The sequence below is a fragment of the Staurois parvus genome, unplaced genomic scaffold (genome assembly GCF_062004578.1).
Source record: "Staurois parvus isolate SC_StPar_1 unplaced genomic scaffold, SC_StPar_1.0 ptg000394l, whole genome shotgun sequence".
Lineage (NCBI taxonomy): Eukaryota > Metazoa > Chordata > Amphibia > Anura > Ranidae > Staurois > Staurois parvus.
The window spans coordinates 4,737,560-4,751,768 of record NW_028318190.1 but is presented as its reverse complement, the minus strand read 5'-3'; the positions used below and the strand labels follow the sequence as shown (position 1 = coordinate 4,751,768).

At 40.9% G+C, this 14,209-nt stretch overlaps 1 protein-coding gene across 1 annotated transcript in view; it reads left to right on the top strand.

The window, feature by feature from the left end:
- The window catches only part of LOC149455428 (membrane-bound glycerophospholipid O-acyltransferase 2-like), an 84,094-nt gene that overhangs the window by 57,798 nt on the left and 12,087 nt on the right, over positions 1-14,209 (top strand). The window contains exons 10-12 of the mRNA XM_089686279.1: positions 694-758; positions 4,646-4,778; positions 9,480-9,631. Coding sequence (XP_089542405.1) covers positions 694-758; positions 4,646-4,778; positions 9,480-9,631 — 350 coding nt within the window. The remainder of the gene's footprint in view (positions 1-693; positions 759-4,645; positions 4,779-9,479; positions 9,632-14,209) is intronic.

Here is a 14,209-nt window from a genome sequence, read left to right as displayed (position 1 = left end):
CAGTTGAGGGGGGGCATTCTGAGCATCACATAATGATGTGAGCCCAGTCTTTGTAATGATGCACCCCCAGGGGGTATGTAAACGGCAGACTGAGCTCACAGGAAATGGGTAGAATGAGGTAAGTGCCATTCTGCCCCAAGATGCACTGTTCCCGAGGGGTCAGACAGGGGCAGAGCTTAAAGTGTGGAGAGGCTAAGTATAACTTGGCAATATTTTTTTAATACAGGAGAGAGGAGGAAGGGTATTGGAGAATAGGAAAAAGACATAAAGTTCTGCTTTAAATTGTCTGGGCTTGTGATAGGTTTACTTTAAATGACAAGTTTATTCTATATATGTTATATTGTTTATTTAGTGTTTTGGTTTAGTGGCTAGTCACTAAGGACAAACACTGTCACATGACAGAGGGGTGACTAGGCTCCGACTCCAGGTTATTGGTCCCAGCTGCAATGGAGGAAGGCGTGGGTGTGTTCACAGAGAGGATCAGTAGGTTGGGTGTCTTTTCACAGACACTGTCACATTGTCCTAACTGTCATAGTGACAGTGTCCCTTTATATTATTATGTTTTGTGTACAGTGCATGTAGAATTCTGTTTTGCTAAGGACAACAAGTACTGTTTTGCAAACTTATATACTATGTTTATAGTTACTGTATACATTACATACTATTGTGTTCCTTGTATGTTTTTCCTTGTAGACCGCTACCAGCTTCAAGATGTTTATTGACAACTGGAACATTCAAACAGCAGTGTGGTTAAAAGAGTTAAGTATTGGCCTCTGAATGAATTGTTGATAGTCACAATGGAAACAAGGCCCTAATAGATCAGTGGGTTTTTCTATGACTCCCAGTTCCTAAAGAGTAATACCTCCACTTACCCAATTCAGCATACATGCAGTCCCCGGGTTACAAACAAGATAGGTTCTGTAGGTTTGTTCTTAAATTTAATTTGTATGTAAGTTGGAACAGGTAAGTTTCTTAAGTGTACCTCCAGCCAAAAAATTACAGGAGTGATTTTTCTTTCCAAGGGTAGATTTCCTCTCACATTTTGTTGTCTCAGGGATGGGAAGTGAGATTAAATCTTTCTGATGAGGATACAGATAGAAGTAAAAACCTCACAGTGGCTCTATAACCACAACACACAGTACACAGTGGCTCTAACCCCACACCATACAGTACATAGGCAGCTGACGAGAGCTCATGCTGGAACACAGGTGGATATACTGTACAGTAGCACAGTCCTGCTATCATAGACGTTACATGTACAAGTACAGTACAGGGCATACTCTCAATAGTAGTGGGCACAAAGTACAGTATTGTAATAAATACCAGCTCCACGGGTTTCAACCACTTCTGACCAGGGGCGGACTGACCATTTGGAAACTCGGGCACTTCCCAAGGGCCGGGGTCAGTGGGGGGCCCCATGAGATGCCCCTGGTACCTTTTTCATAGGCTTTTTTGAGTTTGGGCAAGGACACAGGGGCCCCATGATCCCCTATTGCCCGGGGGCCCCATGAGTTGTCAGTCCGCCTCTGCTTCTGACTGTGCAATGATGTAGGATGTTCCGGGCACTGCTGGGTGTGCTTCTGGGCAGGCAGTGATGTGGGTTTATTTGGGGCACTTGTGGCCATGGAGTAATGTGGGATGTGTCCGGCACTTCTGACCATGCAGTGCACAGTACAGTGGCCAGCAAGATGGCTGCTCGGAGGTTTCTGGGACCAGCATGGAGCGCCAGCAGCCAGAAGTGATGTCATGCTGCCTCTCTTCATTAATAGGAGTCGATCATAACTCGGAAGTCCGTAACTCAGGGACTTCCTGTATAGAATTACATAAACTTAGTTCAGTGGATCACCTATGGCATCTTTGCTTGTATCAGCAAAAAAATACTGTTTGATTCAGTGTATCTAATTGGTGAGTGATCCTTGAGGTGTATTTATAAAAGTCCTAGCAAATCCAAGCAGATTCACCAGCCTGGATTTGCCTGCAATATTTATAACACTGGTAGATTTCAAACATGCTTCCAGGTGCTGCTCAACCTAGCTAATGTTTTAGATACAGCTGTAAAAATGTGCACCCCTTAGAAAGTATCGGAGCCTGATGTTGAAGAAAATTGGGCACCCCTGGTTTGAGGATGAGAGAGGGGTATTAAACCCAAAAGTAAACATTATATTGCAGCTTACCTATTCTTAGATGTGATGGCTGCGATAGCTTTCTTTCTTTCCTTTTCAAGAAGATCATTCATACAGTAAGCACTATTACCCACTAATGTACAGGTCATCAAAAGTGCTTTAAAAATACTGCAAATATCTTTAAAAGATGTCTGTTTGTTACACAAGACCTATAGAGCAGGGGTCTCCAAACTTTCTAAATAAAGGGCCAGTTTACTGTCCTTCAGACCTAAGGGGGGCCGGACTATTGGAAGTAGAAAGGGTCCTCACTTCTGCGGAAAACAAACAATGCCACATCTTTGCTATCAGTGGGAGGAATAGCGCACCATCGTTATTGTCATTGGGCCACATTGTTGGTGTCATTGTGAGGAATTGTGACCTGTCATTGATGTCATTGGGAGGAATTGTGACCTGTCATTGGAAGTTATGCTGCCCCTTTAATGGTGTCAGTAGGGGGAATTATGCCCCATTGTTGGTATCGGTGGAGAAAAATAGTGCCCCAAGGACCAGATAAAAGTGGGCTAAGGGCCACATCTGGCCCCTGGGCCACAGTTTGGAGACCACTGCTATAGAGCAATGAGTGTTTTTCTGATTATAGATTCTTGTAGCTGAGAGGAAAAGAAGTTTTTTGCTGGTAGAACCCAACAGTTCCACATGCACAGTTGACATGGCTCTGCCCATTTTCCTAAAATGAAGAATGAAAACATTTTTTGGGGGGGATTTATGTTGAAAGTGAGACTTTACAGTACTTTCTGAATTTCTAAATCATCCCGACTTCCTATTTTAGTGAAATAAAATGCCATATTCCACCAGCTAATTTAGAGATGGCCCTTCCAAATAGTTCAGTGTGTGTCAGGTATTTTTAACTGATCAGAATTTGGATAGCAAGATTAAAAATGGTGAGAATGTTTGCTTTATAATATTGTTTAATCATAACTGGAGTCATAACAGGTGAAACAGGTTAAAACAACCAGCCTGTCAGATTTTACATGCGATTACTGCTAGCAGCTATTATAGCAGCTAGCAGTATTCAATGTGTTCTGGCAGGAACAGCACTCCCCCGCCCTTCTGCTGGGAGAACACATTGGGGTTGATTTACTAAAGGTAAATAGGCTTTGCACTGCAAGTGCATTCTAAATGCATTTGGAAGTGCACTGCAAGTGCACTAAAAGTGCAGGTGCTCTAGATCTGAGAGGAACACGCAAGGAAAATAAAAAAACAGCATTTTTGCTTGTACACTATTGGATGAAAGAAATTTGCAGAACTTCGCCTCATTTCAGAGCTTTCTCTTAGATATAAAGCAACTGCACTTGCAGTTCACTAGTGGTACACAGTATATTTACCTTCAGTAAATCAACCCCAATGGCTCTATGGGAGGGATTCCCCCATCAACACTGAATCCTGTAGTTGCAGAAAAGAAAGTCACTCCATCTATGGCCACCTTTAGGAGAATTGCAGGCCAGTCTGAGGGAGGTCATGGAGTAATTTTTTCATGTAAGAAAAAAAAAAAACTTAGCCTGCTCCCCATTGATACCATGGGCAGTCAAAGCATCTGCTTTTTATCATGCTAGAAAATCTCTGTAAGGCAGGCCATAGACAGGGCAAAAACCGGCTGTTTTTTGTTTAAAAAAAGGAAAAATCGGTCGTTCAATCGGCCGGCGTTACCACCATTGGTAAAAAAATATCAGCTGATTTTCATCCCGTCTACGGCCAGCAAATACAATAGCAGTGTCCCTGCAGAGAGCTCCGCTATTATATTTGACATTTAAAAGTATAGCAAAGTTGCAACATTGTATCTATTTGTATCCATTTCGGATACAGATGTTTCTATTCGGATACAAATAGATACAATGTTGCAGCTGCAATACTTTTAAATGTCAAATATAATAGTGGAGCTCTCTGCAGGGACACCGCTATTATTTTTGACATTTAAAAGTATTGCAGATGCAACATTGTATCTATTTGTATCCGAATAGAAACATCTGTATCCGAAATGGATACAAATAGATACAGATGTTTTTCTTTGTCTTCACCTTCTTCTTTTTCTTCTTTTCCTTCTTCTTGCAGGTCACGGCTCATGCACGGTTTTTTAATCGGTAAAAAGAGCAGCCGATTTGCCCATCATTGCCGTGAAAATCGTCTGATCGAAAAAATCGGCCGTTATTTTTCCAACATGACCGATTAATGTGTCAAAATCACGAAAAACGGCCGACAAATTCACCCACTAACGATCCGAAAATCGGTCGATTATTCTTTTGGAAGAATTTTCGGATGATTTTCGGACCATCTATGGCCTGCTTAACTGTGTGTTTGTTTTCGCTGTTGAAAGTAGAACAATACATTGATGCAGGTTGCAGTGGTTACTCACAAGGTTCACTCCTTTGGAAGATCTCTTAACTCCTGTCATTCTCAATGACAGTCTAATTTATGTTTGGCAGGCCTAACCATCCTCATTTTTAGGCTTATTCTATTTTCTCATTTAGGGTGTGCTATGACCGAAGTCCATACAACCCACTGTTGTCGACTTTTGTACTGTCAGCAGCTTGGCATGGTGTACACCCAGGATATTACTGCACATTTCTCACTGCTGTGCCAATCACGCTAGCAGCCCGTAGGGTAAGTCATATAATAGCTTCATAGACTATGACAAAGTACATGTAAACCCTAACTAAACTACATTTGGCTTGCTAAAGTATTGTGTATTATAAACAATTGCCATTATTAAAATAAATCATTATTTTTTACCGCTTTTATCCTTTGTTGTAGCTTATGCTGCTGATCTATTGCAGCCACTTCCTGTCAACATGTATGCATTCCATCAAGGACTGGATGGCTTTTCTCAAAGCAGTTCCTTTGATAGCAACAATAGTTGATCATACCATGCAGTTAGCATTGAAAGTGAAGAATTCACAGATTTATTTTTTTTTATTATTTAGTTTTAAATTTTGTCCATTTTAACTTTTACCAGCTTCTCTACACCCCCTTTTGTAAGTTGCTTCAATGTTTCAATATAATTTTAAATGTCCTCTGCTGCACAGCACTGGGCACAGTAGTTTCGCAGAACAGAAATGTATCAGTGATCAGCAGTGTATCTATACCATTGATGGACCTCACCTGTGCTACTATGAAATTTTTTAATTTGGGGCTGTTTGGGTATTATGCCTGGTTCACACCAATGCATTGTGCTTTTTGTCCATTTTGCAGTGATTTCTGCAGTGCGTTTTTACAGCTTTTTGCATTTATTTCAGCTTTTTTTTGGTTAAAGTAGACATATTTTTGTTGCTGGGCAAAATAAAAATGCAAAATGCAGCAAAAACGCATCAGAGCGCACTACATGCATGTCAGCAGCTTCTCCATTGAACTCTATTGTAGCAAAAAATCAGCTTTTTTGCGTTCAAAAAAGTCTCTGACCCTTTCCAAAAATGCAGCAGCTCAAAAAAACCATAGATGTGAATGTGTCCTATAGGAAACCATATTAAATGGACTGTAGTGTGTCTCTGCAAAAACACAAAAAAAGACGCGTTGGTGTGAACCAGGCCTTACTACAGCCTAATGCATTTCTAGAAAAGAGCAAAGAAAAAAAAGATGTTTAAAAGCACAGAAGAGGTCCCATATATGCTTCCATACTCCATAAGATCCATGTGCACAAAGAAATTGAGGGATGGTAACTTGTTTCTTGTAATGCACATATTATATAAAAGTCTATAGGCATAACTTAAAAAAAGGAGATTATGTACGTGCTTACTTTCACTTACATTCCAAGCCTTTGCCACCTGTAAATAAAAGATGCGGAGATAGTGAGGTTGTGTGTGAGTACAAACAGCTTGTAAGATAACTGCATGATTTAAGGACAAAGCCAAGCTGAGAGGAAGTCACAAGGTTTGTAGATGATATGGCCTGATGCCGTGTGATCAATGTGATACACAGGCTGCAGGCATACATTACAGAGAGGAAAAAAGCATTTAAAGGTAACGTTTTGTGCGATTCAAATAAAGCAAAGTCACACTGCAGCTGCAGTGCAGGACAGGAACCCTCCAGTACAACACAGTTGGGTTGATTTGCTAAAGGCAAATAGGCTGTGCACTGCAATTGCACTAGGAAGTGCACTGCAAGTGCACCGTAAGTGCAGTTGCTCTAGATCTAAGGGGAACATGCAAAGAAAATAAAAAAACTGCATTTTTGCTTGAACATGATTGGATGAAAGAAATTAGCAGCGCTTTGCCTTATCTCAGAGCTTCCCCTTGGATCTAAAGCAACTGCACTTGCAGTGCACTTTAAGTATATTTATACAATATATATACCTTTAATAAATCAACCCCAGTGACTTTAAGCTCCTGCCTACCACCTTGATCATTATAGCCCCCAAATGCATTAGGTCGTTAATGGCTTTCCTGAAAGTCAATGGGGTTGATTTACTAAAGGCAATTAGGCTGTGCAGTTGCTATAGCAGTGAAGGGAAGCTCTGAAATGAGGTGAAGCTCTGCTGATTTCTTTCATCCAATCATGTGCAAGCAAAAATGCTGTTTTTTTAATTTTCCTTGCATGTTCCCCTCAGATCTAGAGCAACTGCACTTGCAGTGCACAGCCTATTTGCCTTTAGTAAATAAACCCCAGTATCTGCATGGCACTCTAAACACATTTTCCCTGTGTGACAGTACGCAGGTCTGCTGATAGGATGGTCAGGATGCAAGTACATCTCTATGGGATGGGGAGTGAGCATGCTTGTTTGCCCTATATCTAGAAATGTAGTTTTCTAACAGAGCAAGTGTAGAGGATTGGAGAGGTGGCAAAAGCAATAAAGGTATTGTATCATACAGAATGGTGGTGTTGTAGGAATTTATCTTGCCCTGTGTAACCATTAAATAGGTAGAATGGTTAGACAAAATATTTACATTAGTGTACATTAGGGGTTTGTCAGTAATGGTAGTTGATAATTGTTTTTTAGCCTGGGTTCACACTTCTGCAGTGTGGAAAATCGCTTGTGATTCACACAGGAATCACATGAATTTTGTATGGCTCAAATCGCACCGCATCTGCACCAAAAAGGTGCAGGGCCCTTTTTTTTGTTCACACTAGAATGTGTGTGAATACCCATATGATCCGATTCTGCACATCGCACCGCATTTTGCGAATCAATTTCAGGTAATTGTTAACTTAACATACAAACACGGAAAGGTTTCTTCACAGTGAGAGCTGTGAAAATGTGGAATAGACTCCCTCAAGAGTTGGTTCTGGCCAGCTCAGTGGATTGCTTTAAAAAAGGCCTGGATTGTTTCTTAGATACACAGAATATAACTGGATACTAACATTTATAGGTACAGTTGATCCAGGTAATATCCCATTGCCTCTCGGAGGATCAGGAAGGAATTTTTTTCCCAGCAGGAGAAAATTGGATCGTGCTTTGCTGTTTTTTTTTTTGCCTTCCTCTGGATCAGCTGTGGGTGTAGGATTTAAACTTTTTTTTTTCTATGGTTGAACTGGATGAACTTTTGTCTTTTTTCAGCTAGACCAACTATGTAACTATGTAACCTGCAGTGGTTCACATGAACAGATGCAATTATGATGTGGTGCGGAATTCGCACAGAAACCGGTGCAAATTATGCACCGCATCAGTGTGAACCCAGGCTTAATGATCCATAGTGTAGAGCAGTGGGTGGAAACAGTCCAGGGACCTGCTGTGTATGACATTACATGAAGGACAATAATATGCAGTTGATTTACTAAAACTGGAGAGTGCAAAATCTGGAGCAGCTCTGCATAGAAACCAATCAACTTCCAGAATTTTTTGTCAAAGCTTAATTGAAGAAGTTGAAGTTAGAAGCTGTTTGGCTACCATACACAGCTGCACCAGATTTAGCATTTCCAGTTTTAGTAAAACAACCCCTTTGTCTTATTGCTTTTTGTAGTTTAGGCACAGAATCGTAGAAAGACCACTTCATCATCCATAGCCAGCTGTTTGTAATGTCTGCAGGCTCCTACAGACCAAAGCATTGATTGTAGAGCGCAGTTATTCACAGCAACAGTTCACTGGACTAAGGCAAGGCCAAAATCAAAATCAGTAGTGGTTTGTTGCTCTGGTTACTGCATTTTTCCACATAACACATTACTCATTGCAATAATATTTAAAAAATACCTGAAAAAGAGGGGAATCTACTAAGACTGGAGCAGCCAATATCTGGAGCAGTTGTGCATGACAACCAGTTAGCTGCTAGCTTTCATTTTCAAAGGAGTCTAGAGCTGTCCTCACCTGGCTCAGTTCTTAACTGGTTTTTGGATCCCAGGTGCCACTATCTTGGATGTGGGAAGCCAGCTGTGACTTTCTGCTGTTTCACAGCTGGCTCCCCATTATGCATGCCTGAGATACGCTGCATATTTAGAATGGTCCTGCAGTCTCTTGAGACATGTGACATACAGTTGTGCTCAAAAGTTTTGATCATGGCCACATTTGGGTGATTTCTGTTATTATGATTTAAAAAGGAGCCAAGCAACTATTTGATAATAAATGGCTTCATATGATCATCATCCTTCAATAAAAGAGCATTTTTTGGCATGATCAGTCATATTTTCAATATCAATGCCAAAATTTCACAATTTCTGCCAGGGTATGCAAACTTTTGAGCACAACTGCATCTCAGGAGAAGGAGGGAGACTTCCACTCTGCTTGCCTAGGCAAGCAGAGTGGAAGTGGGAGCAGGTACCTGTCAGAAATAGGTACCAGCTCCCAGAACAAAATGTGTACTACAATGGCAGAGGAGTGGGGGGAGGAGGAGGACCAGAACTTTTTCGGTGAAGTTCCACTTTAACTGAACAAGCTGAAGGTAGGAGCTGGTTGGCTACTATGCACAGCTGCTTCAGATTCTGTATAATCCAATTTTAGTTACAGTCCCCAAATATATATAATTGCCCTTTCATGCTGCTAATTATTGTTAATTAATTAAATAATTAAAGTAATTATTTAAATAAGTAATAAAGTAAAGTGAAGAAAAACTTTTTAAGGCTTTTATGCAACCTTCATGGATATGAAATGTTGCTACAGCATGCAATTATTATTATTTCAGTGTTTAAACTTAAAGGGGTACTCTACCACCCAAACCTGTTTTTTTCTTTGGATGGATTGGGGGAGGGTTACAACCTCTGTCAAGTTTTTATTTATTGACCTAACCGAAGTTCTACATATTCTTCACTCCATCCAAAGCTTAAAAACGTTTTGGCAGGAATTCCATATGTGCCAAGCAGAAGTATAGTCATTCTAAACATTTGTCAGATATGGAAAGAATGTGTGAAAAATGCATATGCAATTTTTTTTTCTACTGCCAGGTGAGGCAAAACATCCGTCCATTGTTTCAGCATACAGCAACACACAGATTTGTTTATGATGTAATCACTTGGGCTTCTACACAAATAACAATGAGTTACACTGTGGCTCCCTTCATACTACTAGAGCTTGGACCATCACTGCAGCTGTACAGGTAATAGATGGGGTGTGGAAAAAGTGGATTGGATAATCATTGTGGAAATCTGAAATTTTAATATTGGACCTGTTTATAAAGGTTAAAGCCAACCTCTGCTTCATGGTAATGCACTTAATACCTCCCAGCAGAATAAATTTGCCTTGTCTTTCAGTACTTTGTTCAGCTGCCAAGATCATTGGAAATATTTTTTATGTCTGGGTAGGGATGAGCACAGGTTTGGTCCAAACTTGAGTTTGGAATTAACCTGGAAGCAATCTGTCGCTCAGCCTGTCCAATTAGCATCCAATCAGCCATGGCCAGAGTCAGTGGTGTATTTTGTTTTTGTGCTGCCCTAGACAAGACAAAAATCGACCCTGCGTTCACTATATCTGGTCTCCCACAGTACACAGGACATGGACATTTCAGTAAATATAAACAGCTAAATACCTTTTCTCATCAGCAGTTAGAGCAGTCTTGTGACTTCTATCAATGCCCAGCAGGGCACTGGTTAAAGCTTGTAGGAGGAGTTTTCTTTCTGCTTTAGGAGGATGCAGAACCCCTGACCTCTGGATAATTCTGGTTGGCCCTGTGCTGATCATATGCAATCTCCCAAGAGAAAAATAACCCTCTAGCTGAACATGTGCAGAGTGTCTCCACACGATATATGTCTTATCAGGAGATAAGAGGGGGACACTGAAAGAAGGGGAGGATCAGAGAAGACAGGATTAAACAGTATTTTTACACATTGCAGAGGATTAACCCCTTAGGTTCCACAGTGAGTATAACAAGCATGCTTTACCACATATACAGACTGATTTTACTCTTTTACCATTACCATTCAGACTCCATAATGTTCTAACCACTGTTTTAGTATGTTATCTTTATATTTATGTTCACCTAAAATTACAGTACTGCTGTACCAGGATTTGAAAAAGGAAACAACTGCAACTTTAGTACAACAGTAGAACGGTGGTATAAATAATTCATTGTAATACAAGGCTTTCCCAGTACCTGTGGATATTGTCCTGTTTAGTTCTAGTTTGCCAGCTTTTCCAGAAATTTAGTACTGTGGCTTTCAACTTTCAAAAACCACTTCCCTGCCTTTTATTCTGCTGACCTAAAGATTGCTTATTTATAAACAAGTGGGGTATGGTTGCACCGATACCGGTATCTGTGCCAATACTATTGGTACTTGTGCAAATGCTCTGATACCTGAATTCGATAAGCTCAGCTATTTCAGTTGTCAGTGGGATTCCCCGCTGACAGCTGAAAGGTAAATTAAAAAAAAGCTATTACCAATTGTAAAGGAGCGGGGTCGCTGCACTTAACAACGGATGACTCATTCAGCTGTCAGCAGGGTTCCTCTGCTGACAGCTGAATTGTAATCAAAAGAAACATTCTGGCTAGAGATGAGCGAAGAAATGAAAAATTCGATTCGGCTGATTCGGCGAATTCCAGTGTGAAATTCGATTCGATGCGAATTTCTCCGCTACGAAGATGACTTATTTAAAGGGTTTCTAGGCTTCAGAGAGCCTTTAAATTAGTGCAGAACACTGTACCTTTAATTTAAATGCCCTTGGAGATGAGGAAGGAGAAGGAGAAGGAGAAGGATGAGAAGAAGGAGAAGGAGAAGGATGAGAAGAAGGAGAAGGAGAAGGATGAGAAGAAGGAGAAGGATGAGAAGAAGGAGAAGGATGAGAAGAAGAAGGAGAAGGATGAGAAGAAGGAGAAGGAGAAGGATGAGAAGAAGGAGAAGGAGAAGGATGAGAAGAAGGAGAAGGATGAGAAGAAGGAGAAGGATGAGAAGGAGAAGGATGAGAAGGAGAAGGATGAGAAGAAGAAGGCTGAGAATAAGGAGAAGGATGAGAAGAAGGAGAAGGAGAAGGATGAGAAGAAGGAGAAGGATGAGAAGAAGGAGAAGGAGAAGGATGAGAAGAAGAAGGATGAGAAGAAGGAAAAGGATGAGAAGAAGAAGGATGAGAAGAAGGAGAAGGATGAGAAGAAGGAGAAGGATGATAAGAAGGAGAAGGAAGAGAAGAAGGAGAAGGAGAAGGATGAGAAGAAGGAGAAGGATGAGAAGAAGGAGAAGGATGAGAAGAAGGAGAAGGATGAGAAGAAGGAGAAGGATGAGAAGAAGGAGAAGGATGAGAAGAAGGAGAAGGAGAAGGATGAGAAGAAGGAGAAGGATGAGAAGAAGAAGGATGAGAAGAAGGATGAGAAGAAGGAGGAGAAGGATGAGAAGAAGGATGAGAAGAAGGAGAAGGATGAGAAGAAGGAGAAGGATGAGAAGAAGGAGAAGGAAGAGAAGGATGAGAAGGAGGAGAAGGATGAGAAGAAGGAGAAGGATGAGAAGAAGGAGAAGAAGGAGAAGGAGAAGGATGAGAAGAAGGAGAAGGATGAGAAGAAGGAGAATGATGAGAAGAAGGATGAGAAGGATGAGAAGAAGAAGGATGAGAAGAAGGAGAATGATGAGAAGAAGGAGAAGAAGGAGAAGGATGAGAAGGAGAAGGATGAGAAGAAGGAGAAGGATGAGAAGAAGGAGAAGGATGAGAAGAAGGAGAAGGAGAAGGATGAGAAGAAAAAGGATGAGGAGAAGGAGAAGGATGAGAAGAAGGAGAAGGATGAGAAGGAGAAGGAGAAGGATGAGAAGAAGGAGAAGGAGAAGGATGAGAAGAAGGAGAAGGATGAGAAGGAGAAGGAGAAGGATGAGAAGGAGAAGGATGAGAAGAAGGAGAAGGAGAAGGATGAGAAGAAGGAGAAGGAGAAGGATGAGAAGAAGGAGAAGGATGAGAAGAAGGATGAGCAGAAGGAGAAGGATGAGAAGAAGGAGAAGGATGAGAAGAAGGAGAAGGATGAGAAGAAGGATGAGAAGAAGGATGAGAAGAAGGAGAAGGATGAGAAGGACAGTTCTGTGACAGTTTCTGTCTATTTCTGACAGTTCTGGGACATTCACTCCATACAGCGGTTTCAACCGCTGTATGGAGGGAATGTCATAGAACTGTCAGAAATAGACTATTAATGACAGTTCTGGGACTGTCCTTCCATGCAGCGGTTGAAACATTGTATGTATTTGTTTCCATAAATGGATCCATTTATGGAAACAAATACATACAATGTTTCAACCGCTGCATGGAAGGACAGTCCCAGAACTGTCATTAATAGTCTATTTCTGACAGTTCCATGACATTCCCTCCATACAGCGGTTAAAACAGCTGTATGCAGTGAATGTCCCAGAACTGTCATAAATAGTCTATTTCTGATAGATCTGGGACATTCACTCCATACAGCTGTTTTAACCGCTGTATGGAGGGAATGTCATGGAACTGTCAGAAATAGACTATTAATGACAGTTCTGGGACTGTCCTTCCATGCAGCGGTTGAAACATTGTATGTATTTGTTTCCATAAATGGATCCATTTATGGAAACAAATACATACAATGTTTCAACCGCTGCATTGAAGGACAGTCCCAGAACTGTCATTAATAGTCTATTTCTGACAGTTCCATGACATTCCCTCCATACAGCGGTTAAAACAGCTGTATGCAGTGAATGTCCCAGAACTGTCATAAATAGTCTATTTCTGATAGATCTGGGACATTCACTCCATACAGCTGTTTTAACCGCTGTATGGAGGGAATGTCATGGAACTGTCAGAAATAGACTATTAATGACAGTTCTGGGACTGTCCTTCCATGCAGCGGTTGAAACATTGTATGTATTTGTTTCCATAAATGGATCCATTTATGGAAACAAATACATACAATGTTTCAACCGCTGCATTGAAGGACAGTCCCAGAACTGTCATTAATAGTCTATTTCTGACAGTTCCATGACATTCCCTCCATACAGCGGTTAAAACAGCTGTATGCAGTGAATGTCCCAGAACTGTCATAAATAGTCTATTTCTGATAGATCTGGGACATTCACTCCATACAGCTGTTTTAACCGCTGTATGGAGGGAATGTCATGGAACTGTCAGAAATAGACTATTAATGACAGTTGTGGGACTGTCCTTCCATACAGCGGTTGAAACATTGTATGTATTTGTTTCCATAAATGGATCCATTTATGGAAACAAATACATACAATGTTTCAACCGCTGCATGGAAGGACAGTCCCAGAACTGTCATTAATAGTCTATTTCTGACAGTTCCATGACATTCCCTCCATACAGCGGTTAAAACAGCTGTATGCAGTGAATGTCCCAGAACTGTCATAAATAGTCTATTTCTGATAGATCTGGGACATTCACTCCATACAGCTGTTTTAACCGCTGTATGGAGGGAATGTCATGGAACTGTCAGAAATAGACTATTAATGACAGTTCTGGGACTGTCCTTCCATGCAGCGGTTGAAACATTGTATGTATTTGTTTCCATAAATGGATCCATTTATGGAAACAAATACATACAATGTTTCAACCGCTGCATTGAAGGACAGTCCCAGAACTGTCATTAATAGTCTATTTCTGACAGTTCCATGACATTCCCTCCATACAGCGGTTAAAACAGCTGTATGCAGTGAATGTCCCAGAACTGTCATAAATAGTCTATTTCTGATAGATCTGGGACATTCACTCCATACAGCTGTTTTAA